Source organism: Mobula birostris, chromosome 13 (genome assembly GCF_030028105.1).
Source record: "Mobula birostris isolate sMobBir1 chromosome 13, sMobBir1.hap1, whole genome shotgun sequence".
In the NCBI taxonomy this organism is placed as follows: Eukaryota; Metazoa; Chordata; class Chondrichthyes; order Myliobatiformes; family Myliobatidae; genus Mobula; species Mobula birostris.
Genome location: NC_092382.1, coordinates 33691418 through 33712635, shown reverse-complemented (window position 1 = coordinate 33712635; position 21218 = coordinate 33691418). Strand labels below are relative to the sequence as shown.

Sequence of the window (21218 nt, the reverse complement as noted above, 5' to 3'; positions counted from 1 at the left end):
GTTGATGATCGGGATGCCGTTCCTTTTTATGCGGGGGTTGGGTGGGAGTTTGATGTTTCTCTCTGAACGACTTTCATGTTCTTTGTTCCGTGGCTCACTGGAGAAGAAAACAAAAACTCGGAGCTGTTTATGGATCCCTGCTTTGATAATTAATTAACCTTTGAACTATCTGCTCCGAGCGGGATTTCCCGGTGTCCAAACATTTTCATTCCGATTCCCATTCCCGTTGCGACGTGTCAACCCATCGCCTCCTCTTGTGCCAAGATGAGGCCACCCTCAGGGTCCAGGATCAGCGCCTCATATTCCGTCTGGTTACCCTCCAAACTGATGGCATGAATATCGATTTCTCCTTCCGCCGAACAGATCTCCCCCTCACCTCTCCCTCCCACTCCCTCTCTTCCTCTCTGACTTTTCACGTCCTCTCACCTGCTGAACACTTCTCTCTGGATCCACTGCTCCATCCCTTTCTCCTATTCTCCACTCTCCTCTCCTATCAGATTCTATTTTCTTCTGCTCTTGAGCTTTCCCACCTACCTGGCTTCACCTATCACCCTCCAGCTCGGCATTTCCTCGCCCGCCCCGATTTTATTCAGATATTTCCCCTATTCCATCTCAGTCCTGAAGGAGGGTTCAACTGGAAACGTCAAATGTTCATTGATGCTGCCCGGCCTGCTGAGTTCCGCCAGCATTTTGTTGGTGTTGCTCTGGATTTCCAGCATCTGCAGTTTGTCGTGTTTGTGATCTACCTCTCCGTTGTCCCTCCCGCCTCCGGCCGCCGGCGGCGCTGCATGGACCTCCGGCCACCAGTGGCGCTGCATTGACCTCCGTCCGCCGGCGGCGCTGCAAGGACCTCCGGCCACTGGTGGCGCTGCATTGACCTCCGTCCACGGGTGGTGCTGCGGCGAATATCCTGCTGAACGTCGGCCCGGTGCCCATCACAGTTGTCGCCGGCGGTTCTGCTACCGAGGAGGTGAGTAATGGAGTTTGTGTAAATCGGGGGTTTGCTGCAGTTGGAAAGGGCCGGGACCGAGTTCTGCCGGACAGCTGCAGACTCCGGGCTCTCCGGTCCCGCAGCCCCGGTTTTAGCTTTGCGCCCGAGCCCGGGCTGTGGGATCAGTCAGTTGTGGTTCCCAGGCTGGGAGGGGGTTTGGGGTGAAGGGGATCTGTCTGTGTGTGGGTAGAGGTTACGGGTGGACTGTGGGTGGGGGGTGAGTAGTCGGAAGGTTGTGGGACCGTAGGCGTGAAAGGAGGGCGGTTGTTAGAAAGTGGGATGTCCTTTCAGCAGGAGTGCAGTGCTAATTGTTTTAGGTGCCGGAGCTGACAAAATACTTGCCATTTCCTAGATCCCCTCTCTCACCCAGTTTGTGTACTTGCTGATTTCATGTACTGGACAACCTCCTTGCCCCATTCGAGTAATGAACAGGTAAACAAATTGAGTGTGGTATATATATATATATATCTTATTATGTCAAAATCAGATTTATTATCACAGGCAATTGAAGTGAAATTTGTTTGACTCAGCAACAGCAGTTGAATGCAATACATAAATACATATTCTGGCATAGATAATAAATTAAAACATAATAAATAAAAAACTAAATCATTATGCATAACGAATAGACCATAAGACAAAGGAGCAGAAGTAGGCCATTCGGCCCATCGAGTCTGCTCCGCCATTTTATCATGAGCTGATCTATTTTATCCTATTTAGTCCCACTGCCCCACCTTCTCACCATAACCTTTGATGCCCTGGCTGCTCAGATACCTATCAATCTCTGCCTTAAAGACACCCAATGACTTGGCCTCCACTGCTGCCCGTGGCAACAAATTCCATAGATTCACCACTCTCTGACTAAAAAAATTTTTTCGCATTTCTGTTCTGAAAGGGCGCCCTTCAATCCTGAAGTCATGCCCTCTCGTACTAGACTCCCCCATCATGGGAAACAACTTTGCCACATCCACTCTGTCCATGCCTTCTAACATTTGAAATGTTTCTATGAGGTCTCCCCTCATTCTTCTAAACTCCAAGGAATACAGTCCAAGAGCGGACAAACGTTCCTCATATGTTAACCCTCTCATTCCTGGAATCATTCCAGTGAATCTTCTCTGTACCCTCTCCAACGTCAGCACATCCTTTCTTAAATAAGGAGACCAAAACTGCCCACAGTACTCCAAGTGAGGTCTCACCAGCACCTTATAGAGCTTCAACATCACAGCCCTGCTCCTATACGCTATTCCTCTAGAAATGAATGCCAACATTGCATTCGCCTTCTTCACTACCGACTCAACCTGGAGGTTAACTTTAAGGGAATCCTGTACGAGGACTCCCAAGTCCCGTTGCATCTCAGAACTTTGAATTCTTTCCCCATTTAAATAATAGTCTGCCTGTTTATTTTTTCTGCCAAAGTGCAGAACCATACACTTTCCAACATTGTACTTCATTTGCCATTTCTCTGCCCATTCTTCCAATCTATCCAAGTCTTTCTGCAGACTCTCCGTTTCCTCAGCACTACCGGCCCCTCCACCTATCTTCGTATCGTCAGCAAACTTAGCCACAAAGCCCTCTATTCCATAATCCAAATCGTTGATGTACAATGTAAAAAGAAGCAGCCCCAACACTGATCCCTGTGGAACACCACTGGTAACCGGCAGCCAACCAGAATAGGATCCCTTTATTCCCACTCTCTGTTTCCTGCCAATCAGCCAACGCTCTATCCAGGTATGTAACTTTCCTGTAATTCCATGGGCTGTTATCTTGTTAAGCAGCCTCATATGTGGCACCTTGTCAAAGGCCTTCTGAAAATCCAAATATACAACATCCACTGCATCTCCCTTGTCTAGCCTACTGGTAATTTCCTCAAAAAATTGGTTGAATAGTTTGTTAAAGATGTGTAAAAACAGAAATGATGTATATTAAAAAGTGACGTAGTGTCCAAAGCTTTCAAAGTCCATTCAGGAATCAGATGACAGAGGGGAAGAAGCTGTTCCTGAATCACTGAGTGTGTGCCTTCAGGCTTCTGTATCTCCTGACTGATGGTAACAGTGAGAAAAGGGCATGCCCTGGGTGCTGGAGGTCCTTTATAATGGATGCTACCTTTCTGAGACACCGCTCCCTGAAGATGTCCTGGATACTTTGTAGGTTAGTACCCAAGATGGAGCTGACGAGATTTACAACCTTCTGCAGCTTCTCACGGTCCTGTGCAGTAGCCCCTCCATACCAGACAGTGATGCAGCCTGTCCGAATGCTCCCCACAGTGCAGCTATAGAAGATTTTGAGCTTGTTTGTTGTCATGCCAAATTGCTTCAAACTCCTAATAAAGTACAGCTGCTGTCTTACCTTCTTTATGACTACATCGATAGCTGGGACCACGTTAGATCCTCAGGGATCTTGATGCCCAGGAATTTAAAGCTACTCACTCTCTCCACTTATGATCACTCTATGATGATTGGTACGTGTTCCCCTGTCTTACTCTTCCTGAAGTCCACAATCAGCGCTTTCGTCTTACTGACATTGAGTGTCAGGTTGTTGCTGTGGCACCATTCCACTAGCTGGCATATCTCACTCCTGTACGCCCCCTCGTCACCACCTGAGATTCGACCAACAATGGTTGTATTGTCGGTAAATTTCTCAATGGTGTTTGAGCTGTGCCCAGCCACACAGTCATGTGTATACAGAGAGTAGAGCGGTGGGCTAAGCACACACCCCGAGGTGCGCCAGTGTTGATCGTCAGTGAAGAGGATATGTTATTGCCAATCTGCACAGACTATGTTCTTCTGGTTAGGAAGATGAGAATACAATTACAGAGGCCCAGGTTCTGCAACTTCTCAATTAGGATAGTGGGAATGATGGTATAAAATGCGGAGCTGTAGTCGATGAACAGCAGTCTGACGTAGATGCTTGTGTTGTCCAGGTGGTCTAAAACCGTGTGAAGAGCCGTGGGGATTGCGTCTGCCGTTGACCTATTGTGACGACAGGCAAATTGCAGTGGGTTCAGGTCCTTGCTGAGGCGGGAGTTCATTTCAGTCATAACCAACCTCCCAAAGCATTTCATCACTGTCGATGTAAGTGCTACCAGGCAATAGTCCTTAAGGCAGCCCACATTCTTCTTCTTTGGCGCTGGTATAATGGTAAACCAAGATGAAAGAAATATATCAATTCCAGAGCTCCACAGAAATATAGTGATAGTTAAAACATTAACAATAGTATAGCCTATCAGTACATTTCAGTGTATAACTGGTACAATAAAACATATAATAATTTAATAATATGACAAAGTATTACACGGTTGCACTCAATAATTATCATAAAATATAATTATCAAGCAAGTAAAGAAAAAGACACTAATCATGTATTTTACCAATTTAAAAGTAATTACCTACTTACCAAATGCCACCAATGAGAAGTTTCACAATAATTTCCACAAAGGGTCAGGTGTAATATGTGTTCGTGGGTCTGAAGCAACTCTTGTCCTGGTATCATCTGCTGATCTGATCTGTGGTACTGCAGCCATGTTGTGACATATGGCTCAGAATTCCACTGAACTAGAGGAGGTCTGTGTAGTTTAACAAACATAAGTGCTGATACATGATCTATAAGAGTCCTTGAGTGTGTTGTTATTATCAAGTTGATGTGACTGAATCCTCTCTCACACTCAGCAGTACTAATAGGAATAACTTGTGAACAGCTCAGTAATGGGCGTAAATCTTGGGGGATGCGGTGTCCACGATTCTCCACATAATCCCTGAAGGCATTTATTACAGAGGAAGAAGAAAGCTTAAATCTCTTACAGAGAGATGATATTGCAGCTTCTCCATAATTCTCCATCAGGCAGAAGGTACCAAAGCATCCGGGCTCACACGACAAGACTGCGTAACAGCTTCTTCCCCCAAGCCATCAGACTCCTCAATACCCAGAGTCTAGACTGACATTCACATCATTTATTATTATATTGTTATTTGTCCGCTACTGTGCCTATTGTCTTGTTTATAAATTATTGTACTGCCCTGCACTGTTTTTGCACACTTTATGTTGTCCTGTGCAGGGCTGTAGTCTAGTGCAGTTTTTTAATGTTGTTTTTATGTAGTCTAGGGTAGCCTTTGCTGTCTCACATTGTCTAGTGTAGTTTTGTGTTGTTTTACATAGCACCAGAATCCTGGAGAAACGTTGTCTCGTTTTTACTGTGTACTGTACCAGCAGTTTATGGTCGAAATGATGATAAAATACGACTTGACTTGGAAAAAAAAATTAAGCAGTATTTTAGCAGGCCAGTTATCTTTATCAAGGACACACATTTCATTTGGCTGGGAATTAATACATACTTTGAGGTTTAGAAGTTTGAGAACTTTTCAAGGATGTTGCCGTGAACATAAGGTGCTGCAGATTGTTTATAAGACGAGCAAGAAATTGTCGATAGTTAATGGAGACAATTTTGTTGTTGCTTGTTAAGGTAATTTCTCCAAACTTCCCCTTTTCAACTGCCTCTTGAGCTTCTAGAGTTCTTGTACCAGGTTGGTCTTTCAGTCCATGCAGTGATCTTCTGATCCATTGGGTCAGTTTGTCTGCATAAACAGTCGTAGTAGTGTGTTTCTGTAAACACTCTGACAGTAAACCAAGTTCATGCAATGTGTCATACGTTAGAGCTAAGTCCAATAGAAACTGTCCTGAAGAATCTTTTCAACAGACCTTCATAGGTTTTTCTCTCACTCCCAGATCCTGTTTCATTCTTCATTACTTTTTCAAAATGAAAACACAGTGCTTCATAATTTTGTCACACTGCTGAAACTGTTCGAAATGAGCTAGCCACACACCTGGTGCCCAGAACACGGCCTATTTCGCAAATTTGTAGTTCTCGTTGAGAGGCACATTCAGACAGTTCCTTTTGATTTAGAGGTGATCTACTGTAAACAGAGTAGAATTTGTTGATAAATGATTGAAAATGATTCATTCTGTGAACTTCTCTCACTGAATCACTTACTGCAAGTTCTAATCTGTGATTAAGACCGTGCCAATTTGTCACATCAGGGTTATGTTCCTTGACAATTGTAGCAACACCAGATTTGACACCAGGCATTACATTCGCCCCATTACTAGCAAATGCTACAAGGTTCTGTTTCAAGTAAGAGTCATCAAACCCATGGTTCTTGAGACAATTCAGAAGATGCTTAACAATAGTTGCAGCTTTCTGATCAGGCAGTTCAATTAGATCTAAAAACATAAAATGGGGATCACCTTCCTTATCACGTTTCAAATAAACTATTCGGGTGGTCTTAATGCTCAGGCTTGTTGATTGATCAATGAGAACAGAAAATTTGCCATTTTTTCTGTTTGCTATGCTAGCAAATTTTCTTTTTTATATTAATGGCTGCTGTTGACGTCAGAAGTTTACATACACCATACACCACTCAGTTTTACACAATTCCTGACATTTAATCCAAGAAAACATTCCCTGTCTTAGGTCAGTTAGGATCAGTACTTTATTTTAAGAATGTGAAATGTCAGAATAATAGTAGAGGGTGTAAAAGAGGTTTACCAGGATATTGTCTAGATTAGAGGGCATGAGCTATAACGAGAGGTTGGACAAACTTGTGTTGTTTTCTCCAGAGCGGCGCAGGCTGGGCTGAGACTGGATGAACGTTTATAAGATTACGAGAGGAATAGATAGAGTGGACAGACAATATATTTTTCCTGGAGGTTGAAATGTCTAACACATTTAAGGTGAGAGGAGATGTGAGCGGCAAGTTTGTTTCTTTCCACAGAGTAGTGAGTAGCTGGAATGCTCTGCTTGGGTTGATGGGAGACCCCCACCAGTCACGTGATCCCATTTGCCCGTCGCATTTAACCACAGATGTAACAAGCCCTTTGTGCATGCTCACAGTCTCCGGGTGAGCCGTGTTTTCCTTTCCGCTCAGTGCTGGACTGGACTGGATCATCTGCAGGATTGGGAAAGTGTCTTCGCCTCCTGGGTCGGGGTGCCAGGGGTTGGGATCACTGTCTGTGGGCCAAAGATATCACTTTCCCATCGGTGCGTATTGAGACCGATCCCGAGCGGGGAGATCTGATGTTGGCGGTGAGCCCTGAACCGAAAGCCAATTACTCATTTAGTACCCAGTTATCTGGGCTCTTCAAAAAATGTGTCGACTTCACTTAATCTGCATTGAACGATCCAAACCAGGAGCCCAGGCTGCCTATTTCCGCAGAATTCCCGCCAACAGCTTCAGTGAGGCTGTGTGCCGCAGATCTGCCCCACCCTCCGCTTTGTGACGCAAATTCATATGGTGTGTCCTTCAGTCACCGGATGGGTGGTGATGCTTCCTCCATGTTGCGTTGGGGAAATCTGATGTTGGCCACCGAGTCCTGTTAACTTCCCCCAACTCGCCTCATTTCCTGAGGCTCCTCGCATTTGTCCTGAAGCTTTATGGATCTTGTGTCTTCTCCCCGACTAGAGTGGGTGAGAAAGGAGAACGTCCCAGGTTTTGGGGATCTTTGATTTCACTGCCTACTTTACCGAGGGACTGGGAAGTCTAGGGGGAGAGAATGGTTTCTGTGATGTGCTGATCTGTATCCAAAGTTCTCTGCTGTTCCTCGCAGTCACAGGCAGAGTAGTTACCATACAAAGTGTGAAGAGTCCGGGTGGGAAACTTTCTATGGTGTGTTGATAAAAATTTGGTGAGGGTCAAAGGGCATATGCCAAAATTCTTATTGTTTGTTCTAACTATGTCATTTTATGAGCTTTTATTATGTGCGATTAATTCAGTATCTGTGTATCAGTGATCGTCCTTGATCCCTTCTCCCACCTGGTTCCTTCTGCTCATCCCTGCCCATCTTGTTCAACCTCTGTTTAGTCTCCTGCCGCCCGCTTCAGTGGTATGCATCAACCATCTGGGTCAACCTCGGTCCACCCTGTATCCCACCACCTCAATGTTATATATCAGCAATCTTTCTTTTACCCTTTGTCTTCATTGTGAAGTGTTCTTTTGCACATTTGGCCTTGCTGAGTTATTTCCAGAATCGGTTTTGTTAGCTGGAATGCCAGAGGGTCATCAGGTACCAGTTCTGTTGTGCATTGGTGTGGAGATGCTAGTTATTGAACTGTGACTGGCTGACACACTGCAGCATTTTACTGGCAGCAAAGAGTACTGGGAGAGTTGGTTCTTCGGCTATAATCCTGTGATCTACATTCCAGGCATATGGAACTGTTGATGTTTTGGCTTTGACTTTGGTTAGTGCTTCTACAGATGGGGATGGATGGTCGTCCTTCTGCAATGAAGCAGAAATTTCGAGCAGCTGGAGGAGGGATGTATGGTTAAGTAAACCTACCGAATGCTGAAAAGCCTGGACACAGTGGATATGGAGAGGATGTCCCCATTAGACAGAGAGTCTGATCTGACAGCACAGTCTCAGAATAAAAATGTTTCCCTTTAAAACTGAGATGAGGAAAATTTTTTGGCCTAAAGATATCTGATCTGTGGAATTTGTTGCTGCAGAGGTTGGTTGAGGCTGATATTTGATTATATTTATAACAGAGATTAATATATTCATGATTGCTAAGTAGCTTCAGGGTTACAGGAGGAAGGCAGGAATATGGGGTTGGAATAAAACTCAGCCATGGTTGAGTGGTGGGGCAGACAAGATGGATTGAATCACCTAATTCTGTTCCTGTCTCTTATGTCTCACCATGTCTTATGCCATATCGTTTTGTGACGGGTGAGGGACAATAAAAGATTGTTCACTGAGATGATTATATTTGCCTTCAACGTTTAAATTTCAGTGAGTTTTGTTCTTAGTAACATGAAGCAGAAATGTTTGGTTCTCCTTTTTATTGTTAATGGGCTTCATTACCTTTCGTGTTACAGTTAGACCTGCGGTGAGAGATTCATTGGAAGAAAACCCCAACTGGAAGCAAACCACGACTCAAATGAGGGAACAACAACATCTGAACCAGCCCGAGGATTTTGAGCATTAACTGGAGAGAACCCATCTGATTTGGAGGATCCAGTGATTCACCAGGAGAAAGTTTGGTGAGTCTCATTTACTCAAACACTGGTCCTTTAGACATTACATACCTGTACAAAGGAAGGTAGGAAATAGTTGGAGTGAGACTGAATGTGCCCAGAAGAACCAGTTATGCCTCTGTCAGACCCAGTTACAATCACTCCAGGTCTGGTAATGTGTTTCCAGCAGCCCAGCCCTTTAAAACCACTCCCATTCTGTGGAAGTTGAATCCAGATAAAGTCACTCAGAGACTGTATAAGTACAAACTCGTTTTTCCAAGCACCTGGGGCTTACTCAGTTCGTCGCTCAAACAGGAACAGTCTATGACTGTACCTGCCCTATCCAGTAACTGACTAACAATTCCACTTACACCACAGGTATATCTGTCCAGATACCCCCCACACAAGACAGGCTGGAGCCAAAGTTATTTACTACATGACAGCCCCTAAAGACAAGTTACAAAATAGTCATAATGGCTTACACACACGGAACAGACTGAAGCTGTCCTATCTCTATGCATGAGTGCACAAGGAGATAAGCGTCCTGAAACCCCAGCTAGCTACCCTCAAGAAGAAATATGACTCAGCATAGCTCAGCACATCTGTTGATCATCAGCAGTTTCTTTCAGAAAACAAGCTGCTATTGTTTAACGAAGTGTTAACCCTTTTACATACTTTATCATTCCCTCCTTTTCATCATTACATCATCAACAAAGCAGTAATCTTTTACAGAGAAAGTAACCGAGTACAGCATTGACTTATCAGTGGGTAAAAGCAGCAGACATCAGTAATGATAACAATGATATGTACGAGTATTCGGCCATAATGCAATATCTCACCCCACATATTACCGAACAGGCCTTCGAAGACCACCATTTCGACCCTTCGGTGAACCCGTGTAAATCCTGCCCTACTTCCTTGATGCTGTCAATCTCCTTGGCAGTGTGCTGGGAGAGGGATGTAATGTTAGTAGACTTATCAGGGATATAGGTGCAGCATTCTGTGTCAATAATAGCACAGGTTCCCCCTTTCTCAGCCAGGATAAAACCGAAAGCCATACGATTCTGTAGGACTGTTTGCCGGATTGCAGTCATTTCAGTGGATATTTCTGTTACTTGGGCCTTGCGTTTCTGTCAGGGCCCCTGCAGTATTATGGCCAGCTCCTCAAGTGCTGTAGCCAAATTGATTCTCTCTCGTGAATTCCTGGCTACTCCATAGGAGAGAAAAGCGATCATCCAAAATCGCTCAGTCTCAGTTATTCCTCTCCGCTGTTGGGCACCTGCAAGTATGGCCAGGATGCATGTTTCCCAGTATAGGAAGTTCTGTTTGGTGGGGGCCCGAGATACCATCCCTCAAGACACTGACAGCCACAGTCATCTCTGACTGGACCACAGTTCCTCACCTCACTTCCCCGGGTGATATTTGAGAAAGCCCAGGCTGGGAGTTCCTCAGTCTGGTTGAGCGGGATTACTGACATTGGAATCATAGTTATACCATGCTGGGGAATTTCGGTACAAACCCAGCAGGCCCCTACTTCTACCTGTTTGGCATAGGTGTGACAGAAAGGTGTTAACATGGGGATCCCCGGATTCTGGGGTGAGCCCTCTCAAAGATGTAAACACGAACACCACTATCAACCAATACATTTTCCTTTCGTCCAAGAGAGTCCTTCTACTCAGTTCCTTCAGTAACACGTTTGTTGTCTGTTTGATGTATCCACCGAGATTGCCCCTTCAGTTTCACAGCCGTGGGAGTGGTCAGTAACTCCTGATGTGGTCCTCTCCACCGAGGTCCGAGTTTCCCTCAATTCCAGTTCTTGATCAGGACAAAATTCCCAAGTTCTATGGTGGAATAGTCACTCCTCTCTGTGGGGTAGTTCTCTTCCTTGTAAGCCTGCCATACCTGCGAATGTAATGCTTGGAGAATTTTGGTTAGTTGGCCCGTAGTCATGTACAATTTCCGGAATATTATTTATGTACAACTCCAAATGCATAACGGGAATCTGTGTAAACGTTCGCACTTTTGTCTGTTGCAAGGATACAGGCACGAGTCGGAGCAAGCAGCTCAGCCTTCTGGGTGGAGACAGCTGCCTCAAAAGAGGCTTGCTCAACTATTTCACTGTCCGTCACTATCGCATAGCCAGAATATCGTGCTGGATTCACAAAGAGCTTCCATCCTCATAAAATATTGCCTCGGGATTGAGGGGATGTTGTGAAATGGGTGGGAGAGTCTGTCCTTCTCTCACGGTGATCCGGATAGGGAGCAGTTGGTGTGGCCGACTTCATGGCCTGAAATTGCCCAGAGATGGGGTATAACATCTTGGGTTCAGTCAATATTAAAAGTGTGCCTTACCAGATGTCCCGTCTTCACCTCAGACTCCTTCCAGTATCGGAGTTGGCCCGCGGCAGAGTCTTGCCAGTCTCCCTTGGTGCTGGGGACTTGTTTCGTCAGGGTGTAGGCAAGGAACTCCAGGTTCTTCCCTCGGAGAGGTCCCAGAGTGCTATCCTTGTCTGTGCAGAGAATCTTGACTTACAATGGTTAGAGCAAGTCTCTCCCTGCTAGATTACACCTCAGACTGGTGGTGACTGTAAATGAAACCACACACTGGGTCCCCCTGGAATTCCACCTTCAGTGGCTGGGTACGTGAATACGTACGTTCTGTGCCTTCAAACCCAGACAGAGTGATTGTAGAATCTGATAGCTGGAATCCCTTTTCCAATACTATTTTCCGATACCTGGTTGAGAGTGGTTGTGGTTGCCCCCATATCAATCATAAACAGAATTGGAATTCCAGCAACTTGCAATATTACATTGGGCTTTTCCCGAGGAGTGGTACTCATGGTAGGAAGCATCCTTGCTTGTCAATTTCTATATGGATTGTTGTCCCCACCTGTCCCTTGGTAGGTTTTTGTTCCCATTTCTGATCCCCAGATATAGCTCACTCGCGTCCTTCACCCTGCTGAACATATTCACCTTTAATATTAGTGCCCTTCGGGGTTGATCAGGATTCAAAAGTCGGCTCGCAATAGTATGTCAAAGCTCGTCGCATTCGATTTTGTTCACTGTCAGGCCAATCCATATTATTTGTTTTAATCATGTTGGCTAACTTAGTTGGTAAGCATTGGAGCAGTAAGACATCAAACTGGGCAGACGGATTCCCATCATTAAAGGCTTGGTCTCCTGTGAAAGTGCCGTAGCAGGCCACAAATCGCTCCCAATAGTCTGGTCCCGATTCCCCAGGCTTAGGTTTGCATTCAAGTACTTTAGTGATGTTTACAGGTTGCCGGAGGGCCCTTTCCAAGGCTTGAATAATCCGGTCTGTCTGTTCATTCTCATTATGGTTTCCCACTGGTAACTCCTGATAGGTTTGGTATCTCAATTCTGCCTTTCATTTCCCCCTCCTCAGCTCAGAGAATCGTGCAGCAGAGACAGAATAAATCTTGCGGTGTCACTTTATACATTTGTGTAGTACTGTGGACATACTGAACAAACTGCACTGGTTTTTCTTTTCTATCTGGGGCCTGATTCATGATCATTATCATTTCTTAAGGCTTCCAGGGTGCATACAGAGGAATCACTGAGGGCTGTCCCTCCTCCTGCTCGTGGATTGGGCAGCATTTGGGTGGGCAATTGTCTTTGTGGAGCCATTAACTCTGGGGTTTTATTGGATTCTTCCCTCCCTGTCTCGGAATAATCCTCAGTATTCCCTGTGTGGATCTCTTTTACCCGAGCAGCCACCGTATCTGAGCACTGGGAGGATTGGGGTTCAGGAGCACTGGGTGCACTTGGACAGTGTGCAAAGGCTCTTGTGAGAAAATCCTTCATTACCCGTTAACAGGCCTACGAGATAGGTTGTGTGAGAGTGCAGATGAACCCAATCGAACCCAAAGGAGATCAAAGTTCTTAGTGCCAGTGATTTGCTAGCTGTAAGAATGAATACCTCTCTATATAAAATTCACTGTGCACATTTTGTCACTGGGTGGAAAAAATGCACAGTACAAGATTTTTGTGCACACTGGTCATTACCAATTAGAAGGGACATTGGTGGGAAGGTGGGGAGACCTCCAGTGTCCCTGATGCCCTCACCTGCAACAGGGGTTCCCAACCTTTTTTGCACCGCAGACTGGTTTATTATTGACAATACTCTTGTGGACCGGCCGACTCGGGGTGGGGCGGGGTAGAGTTACCAAGGGACAAGGATAGCAGTCAAATAAGTTGTGTTTACTCTGAGAAAGACTACAATGACCATGAAGCCTTGCACGGGCACTTGTGTGTGCATGCGTGTACGTACCGATTTTTTTTCTACAAATTGTTTTTGGCGATTCTGTTCAGTGAAACTACGCTGTACATACATTATTTCTACTTTACATAGGCTGTGTATTTATCGTATCATTCCAGCTTTTACTTTATATTACTGTTATATAGTGATAAGTCAATTATAAGTCACTTGTAAGTCATCATAACATTTTAAGTAACGTTTGGATATTAAACACACAGCACATATTTTCCCCGTATGAACATATAAAATCATTGCAACACACCAATATCACTGAATCAGTGGGAGCCCTGGGCTTGTTTCCCTGCAACAAGACGGTGCCATCGAGGGGTGATGGGAGACATCGATATTCGAAGGGAGTTCCTTATGTCCAGTCTATTCCACAATTTAGTTTTCATTGCATTCATTGCAGAAAACCCCTCTTTGCAGAGATATGTTGGAAATGGAATCAACGTTTTTCGTGCTTTCGTGGCTATCCCAAGATATTCAGCCTTGACTTTGATCCGGAATGCCGGCAGAGATGTTATGTCAAACGTACTTTTCAGCCCACCGTCATTTGCAAGCTCGAGGAGTCGATCTTCTTCCCGTGCTGACATGGATGACGTGTGCGGTTTGACCTCTCATGCGTTCAAGTTCAGCAGAGCAGTGGGCATGATAGAGAATGAGGAAGGGTGCAGCTGACTCATATCGCCAAATCATATCGTTGCCTCGCCGCCCGGTACCGGTCCATGGCCCGGTGGCTGGGGACCACTGACCTCCAAGATGTGCATCCAGCTGCAGCTTGTAACCCTGCACTTTAAGGAGTTGGAACTTGAGATGGATGAATTCCGGATCATCCAGGAGTTGGAGGGGTTGATAGATATAACATGAAGAGAGGTGAGTTACACTCAAGGTGCAGGACACAGGAAACTGGGTGAGAGTCAGGAAGGGGAATGAGGTTAAATAGCCATCGCAGAGTACTCTTGATGTTATCCTGCACAACAACAGGTGGGCCACTTTAGAAACTGCTCGGGGTCGGGAAATTACCTGGCAGAGGAAAGTCAAAGCGGTGACAAGGGATTTGTTAGTTCAGGAATTTAAACTAGCAGAGGTCTAATATTCTAGTGGTAAGTTTGGCTTGTGCGAGAGTGGGGAGTCGGGGGTGTTGGTTAAACACAGTTGGAAAGAAACTGTTCCCAAATCTGGCCGTACGAGTCTTCAAGCTCCTGAACCTTCCCCCGGAGGGAAGAGGGACGAAAAGTGTGTTGGCTGGGTGGGTCGTGTCCTTGATTATCCCGGCAGCACTGCTCCGACAGCGTGCGGTGTAAAGTGAGTCCAAGGACGGAAGATTGGTTTGTGTGATGCGCTGCGCCGTGTTCACGATCTTCTGCAGCTCCTTTCGGTCTTATGGATGTTATGTTGACTTGTAGAAGACATTGGTGAGGCCTAATTTGGAGTCTTGTTTGCAGTTGTGGTCACCTACCTGCAGGAAAGATGTAAAAGAGGTTGAAAGAGTTCAGAAAAAATTCACAAGGATGTTGCCAGGTCTGGAGGACTTGGGTTATTGGGAAAGATTGAACAGATCAGGACTTTATTGCTTGGAATGTGGAAGATTGAGGGGAGATTTGATTGTGACAGAGGTGCATAGATAGGGTAAATGCAAGCTGGCTTTCTCCACTGGGATTGGGTGGGCTACAACCAGAGGCCATGGGTCAAGGGTGAAAGCTGAAAGGGTAGGGGAACATGAGGGGAAACGTCTTCACACAGACCGTCATCCAGGTGTGGAATGAGCAGCCAGCACACCCGGTGCCTGCAAGCTCAAGTTGAACATTTCAGAGGTTTGTACAGGTACCTGGATGGTAGGGGTATGGCAGTAGAAAGTTTAAGTAGCTCGGCACCAACTAGATGGGTCAAAGGGCCTGTTTCTGTATTGTATTATTCTATGACTGTGACAAGAACCTGAAATAATACAAAAACTCACTTTAAGTCCTTTTACTAGCTGTGCGGACCAACCATTCATCTCAGCAGGAATTGTTTATATGGTGTTAAAACTGTGGCAGTTAATAATACATAAAAGAAAAGTTAATAATACATAAAAGAAAATCCCAGCTGCACGTCGACAAAGGCTATTTGTGTGAGAGTGTTTCAGTTACTGTGGGGCCAGGCACCCATGCAGCTCAGTGGGAACAGGGAATAATACCAATGGAGAGAGTCAAACTGAGCCAGGTCACAGATTGGGGATGGTAGAAACATAGAAAAAAAAACTACCCCATAACACGGGCTCTCTGGCCCACAAAGCTGTGCCGAATATGTCCATACCTGAGAAATTACCTCTAATTTTCTGAGCTCCATATACCTGTCCAGGGGTCTCTTAAAAGGCCCTATTGTATCCACCTCTGCCACCGTTGCCAGCAGCCCATTCCACACACTCAGCACTCTCTGCGTAACAAAACTTACCCCTCACATCTCCTCTGAACCCATTCTCATAGAGACAGGAAGAACATCAGAGAATTTGATGGTCATTCCAGATACCATCACTGTGCGCAGTTAGAAGATGATTTCTTGCTCTAACTTGGGTTGAACTTCACTGTAACAGCGTGATGCCAGATCACACCTTGACAGCTCAAGTGATCTCATCTGAAATGTTGTCCTGCACCCATTGATGGATTTTGTAAATCTTTTTACAGGTTAAAAATGACAGGGAATTTGTCTACAGGAATCTTGAACACAACACACCAGTTTTGCTGTCTCTGTCCAGATATTTAAGAAGTGGAGCAAGGGATTCACTCGATCATCTGACTGACTGGCACGCTCGTCATTTTACACAGGGAGGAACCCATTCACCTGCTCAGACAGTGGGAATGGATTCAGTCAGTAATCTCAACTGAAGGTACATCAGCAAGTTCACACTGTGCAACTCCATTCCCTGTTAGTGTTTGCTCTTTTGTTTGCCCTCTCTTTGGCTTTTATGTTGGCTTTGGCTTCTCATTTCAGCCACGGTTGTGTCCTCCTGCCTTTCCAATGCTTCCATTTCTTTGGAATGTATCGATCACTTAGCTCCTGAATTGCTCCCAGAAACTCCAGCCATTGCTGCTCAGTTGTCACTCCGACCTTTTCCTTTCCAAACAAGTTTGGCCAGCTTCTCCGTCATGGAAACATGGAGAAGTTCAGTTCTGAAACAGGCTATTTGGCCCATCTATTCAATGCCAAAAAAACATTTAAGCTGTCCAATGCAACCACCTGCACTGGGACCATTGCCCTCCGTACCCCTACCATCCAGGCTTCCATCCAAACCTCTTCGAAATGGTGAAACCGAGCTCATATTCACCACTTGTGCTGGCATTTCATTCCACACGCTCACGACCATTTCAGTAAAGAGATTTTCCAAATGTTCCCGTTAAATTTTCACCCATGGCCTCCGGTTGTCATCCCACCCAACCTCAGTGGAAAGAGCTGCTTGCATTTACCCTATCTATACCCTTATAATTTTGTATACTTCGAACAAATCTTCAATATATAATTTCCTTGTTTATGTTTAGAGCCTTTTTTAGGGGTATAGGATGATGAGGGGCATTGATTGTGTGGATAGCCAGAGGTTTTCTGCCAGGGCTGAAATGGCTAACACAAGGGGGCAGAGTTTTAAGGTATTTGGAAATAGATACTGAGGGGATGTCAGGGGTAAGTTTTTTACACAGCAAGTGGTGGGTGCATGGAATGCACTGCCAGCTATTTGTGTGAGAGTGTTTCAGTTACTGTGGGGCCAGGCACCCATGCAGCTCAGTGGGAAGAGGGAATAATACCAATGGAGAGAGTCAGACTGAGCAGGTCACAGATTGGAGATGGCAGAAATTCCCCATTCTTATTGAGACAGGAAGAGCATCAGAGAGTTTGATGGTCATTCCAGATACCAGCACTGTGACCAGTGAGAAGATGATTTCTCTCTCCAGCTTGGGTTGAACTTCACAGTAACAGTGTGATGCCAGATCACACCTTGACAACTCAATTCATCTCTTCTGAAACGTTGTCGTACACCCATTGATGGATTTTGTAAATATTTTTACAGGTTAAACACGACAAGGAATTTGTCTGCAGCAATCTTGAGCACAACACGCCAGTTTTGCTGTCTCTGTCCAGATACTTAAGAAGAGGAGCAAGGGATTCACTCTATCATCCTTCCTGCTCAGACTGTGGGGAGGGATTCACTCGATCATCTGACTGACTGGCATGCCCGTCATTTTACACGGGGAGAGGCCATTCATCTGCTCAGACTGTGGGAATGGATTCAGTCGGTCATCTCAACTGAAGGTACATTAGCAAGTTCACACTGGGACGAGGCCCTTCACCTGTTCTGTGTGTGAGAAGGGATTCAGTCGGTCTTCCCACCTGTGGACACACCAGTCAGTTCACACTGGGCAGATGTTGGTAATCTGCTGAATTTGTGGGGAAGGATTCACTAGGTCATCTGACCTAATGGCTCACCAGCGAGTTCACACTGGAGAGCAGCTGTTCACCTGCTCAGACTGTGGGAAGGGATTCACTCGGTCATCCGCCCTACTGAGACACCAGTCAGTTCACACCGGGGAGCGGCCGTTCACCTGCCCGGACTGTGGGAAGGGATTTACTTGCTCATCTAAACTGAAGCTACATCAGAGAGTTCACACTGGAGAGAGGCCATTCACTTGCTCAGACTGTGGGAAGGGATTCAGTTCGTCATCTCAACTGAAGATACATCAGCGATTTCACACTGGGGAGCGGCCGTTCACCTGCTCGGACTGTGGGAAGGGATTCACTTCGTCATCTGAACTGAAGGGACATCAGCGATTTCACACCAGTGAGAAGCCGTTCACCTGCTCAGACTGTGGGAAGGGATTCACTCGGTCATCCGACCTACTGGTACACACGTCAGTTCATACTGGGGAGAGGCCGTTCAAATGCTCAGACTGTGGGAAGGGATTCACTCAGTCATCTAAACTGAAGGTACATCAGAGAGTTCACACTGGGGAGAGGCCATTCACCTGCTCAGTGTGTGGGAAGGGGTTCACTTGGTCATCCAACCTAAAGGCACACCAGCGAGTTCACACAGGGGAGCTGCCGTTCACCTGCTTGGACTGTGGGAAGGGATTCACTTACTCATTTCATCTGAAGGGACATCAGCAAGTTCACACTGGGGAGAGGCCGTTCACCTGCTCAGACTGTGGGAAGGGATTCAATCGGTCATCCCACCTACTTGTACACAAGTTAGTTCACACTGGGGAGAGGCCGTTCACCTGCTCAGTGTGTGGGAAGGGATTCACTCAGTCATCTCAACTGAAGGGACACCAGTCAGTTCACACTGGGGAGAGGCCATTCACCTGCTCAGAATGTGGGAAGGGATTCACTCGGTCATTCCACCTACTGAGACACCAGCGACTTCACACTGGGGAGAGGCCGTTCACCTGTTCAGACATTGGGAAGAGATTCTCTCAGCCAAATCAACCAAATGTGCATGACTGAGTTCACACTGGGGAGAGGCTGTTCCCCTGCTGTGAATGTGGGAAGCGATTCACTCAGTCATCTAACCTTATGTAACTCTCGCTTCAGCTAGCAGATTAATATAGGGGGTGATAGCCCCCCTGCCCGGCCAAACTTAAGAAATCTCGTTTGGGTGGATGCTGCGTGATGTGTCCCCTGTTACAAATCAGTACCCGGAAATAATAAACAGTAGACAATATCTGATTAAACGATTGAGCTTTATAATTCTTACTTTGACTGAGGCTGAGGAACTGGTGTAGGGGGCAGGGTTTCAGATTTCAGGATCATTGGGATCTCTTCTGGGGCAGGTGGGACCTGTACAAGAGAGACGGGTTACACCTGAACTACAAGGGGACCGGTATCCTTGCGGGGAGGTTTGTTAGTGCTATTGGGGAGGGTTTAAGCTAGGTTTGCAGGGGGATGGGAACCAGAGTGCCAGAGCAGATAGTGGAGCGGGGGTGAAAATAAATGATGTTAAAAGCTCATGCAAAGCCACAAATAGAATGGTTGTGAATGGTGGAAACAATCTTCTGAGGTGTGTCTATTTCAATGCAAGGAGTATTGTGTAGAAGGCAGACGAGCTGAGGGCATGGATTGACACATGGAATGACGACATTATAGCCATTAGTGAAACTTGGCTGCAGGAGGGTCAGGACTGGCAGCTTAATGTTCCAGGGTTCTGATGTTTCAGACATGATAGAGGCAGAGGAATGAAAGGTGGTGGGGGGTGCAGGTGGTAGCATTGCTAGTCAGGAAAATGTTACAGCAGTGCTCAGACAGGACAGATTAGAGGGCTTGTCTACTGAGTCCATATGGGTGGAACTGAAAAACAGGAAAGGTATGGCCACATTAGTGAGATTGTATTACAGACCACCCAGTAGTCAACGAGAATTGGAGGAGCATATCTGCAGAGAGGGAGACAACTGCAGGAAGCAAAAGTTAGTGATAGTAGGGGATTTTAATTTTCCACATACTGATTGGGTCTCCCATACTGTTAAAGGTCTAGACAGGTTAGAGCTTGTAAAATGTGTTCTGGAAAGTTTTCTAAATCAATATCTGGAGGTACCAACTAGAGAGGATGCAATATTAGATCTCCCATTCGGAAATGAGTTAGGACTGGCGACGGAAGTGTGTAGGGGAGCACTTTGGTTCCAGTGATCATAACACCATTAGTTTCAACTTGATCATTGATAAAGATAGATCTGGTACTCGGTTTGAGGTTCTAAACTGGAAAAAGGCGAAATTTGAAGAAATGAGAAAGGATCCAAAAAGCATGGATTGGGACAGTTTGTTCTCTGGCAAGGATGTGATTGGTAAGTGGGAAGCCTTCAAAGGAGAAATTTTTGAGAGTGCAGAGTTTATATGTTCCTGTCAGGATTAAAGGCAAAGTGAATAGGAATAAGGAACCTTGGTTCTCAAGGGATATTGGAGCTCTGATAAAGAAGAAGAGAGAGTTGTATGACACATATAGGAAACAGGGAGCAAATAAGGTGCTAGAGGAGTATAAAAAGTGCAAAAAAAACTAAGAAAGAAATCAGGAGGGCTAAAAGAAGACATGAGGTTGCCTTGGCAGTCAAGCTGAAGGATAATCCAAAGAGCTTTTACAGGTATATTAAGAGTGAAAGGATTGTCAGGGATAAAATTGGTCCTCTTGAAGATCAGAGTAGTCGGCTATGTGTGAAGCCAAAAGAAATGGGGGAGATCTTAAATGGGTTTTTTGCATCTGTGCAGAATTGGTCTCCAAATTTAAGGAAGGACATTCTTGCTATTGAGAGAGTGCAGCGTAAGTTCACAAGCTTAATTCCCGAGATGGTGGGACTGTCATATGTCGAAAGATTGGAGCGACTGGGCTTGTATACTCTGGAATTTAGAAGGCTGAGTGGGCATCTTATTGAAACATATAAGATTATTAAGGGATTGGACACGCTGGAGGCAGGAAGCATGTTCCCGCTGATGGGTGAGTCCAGAAACAGAGGCCACAGTTTAAGAATAAGGGGTAGGCCATTTAGAACGGAGTTGAGGAAAACTTTTTCACCCAGAGATTGGTGGATATATGGAATGTCCCAGAAGGCTGTGGAGGCCAAGTCTCTGGATGCTTTCAAGAAAGAGCTGGATAGAGCTCTTAAAGATAGCAGAATCAAGGTTATGGGGATAAGGCAGCAACTGGATACTGATTGTGGAAGATCAGCCATGAATACAGTGAATGGCGGTGCCGGCTCGAAGGGTCGAATGGTCTGCTCCTGCACCTATTGTCTATTCTAAGTTCCAGATCCCTTCTGACATATGGTTGGAAAAGTATCTTTTCCTCAGATCCCTCTGTATTGCCAATCCTTTGACACGATTCTATTGTCTATATACTCTCCCGTCTCGTCGAGTGAGAAAGCTGTCCGGTTTTGAGTATTTCAACACCAGATGTACTGAAGAAGATGCTGATTATGTGTTATCTTGTGCGTAAGTCTAT

At 45.6% G+C, this 21218-nt stretch overlaps 1 protein-coding gene across 3 annotated transcripts; it reads left to right on the top strand.

Moving 5' to 3' along the window:
* Nucleotides 1-885: 885 nt before the first annotated feature.
* On the top strand, nt 886-19757 carry LOC140207516 (uncharacterized). 3 transcript variants are annotated; one of them, XM_072276044.1, is made up of 4 exons: nt 886-970; nt 8854-9018; nt 15934-16136; nt 17310-19757. In XM_072276044.1, the coding sequence occupies exon 4, from the start codon at nt 17717-17719 to the stop codon at nt 18737-18739; it is 1023 nt and encodes a 340-aa protein (XP_072132145.1). In that variant the 5' UTR covers nt 886-970; nt 8854-9018; nt 15934-16136; nt 17310-17716; the 3' UTR covers nt 18740-19757. The 3 variants fall into 3 exon arrangements, with proteins under 3 accessions (XP_072132145.1, XP_072132147.1, XP_072132146.1); XM_072276046.1 differs by lacking the exon at nt 886-970 and adding an exon at nt 1360-1423; XM_072276045.1 differs by lacking the exon at nt 886-970 and adding an exon at nt 6585-6715.
* The last annotated feature ends 1461 nt before the right edge of the window (nt 19758-21218 follow it).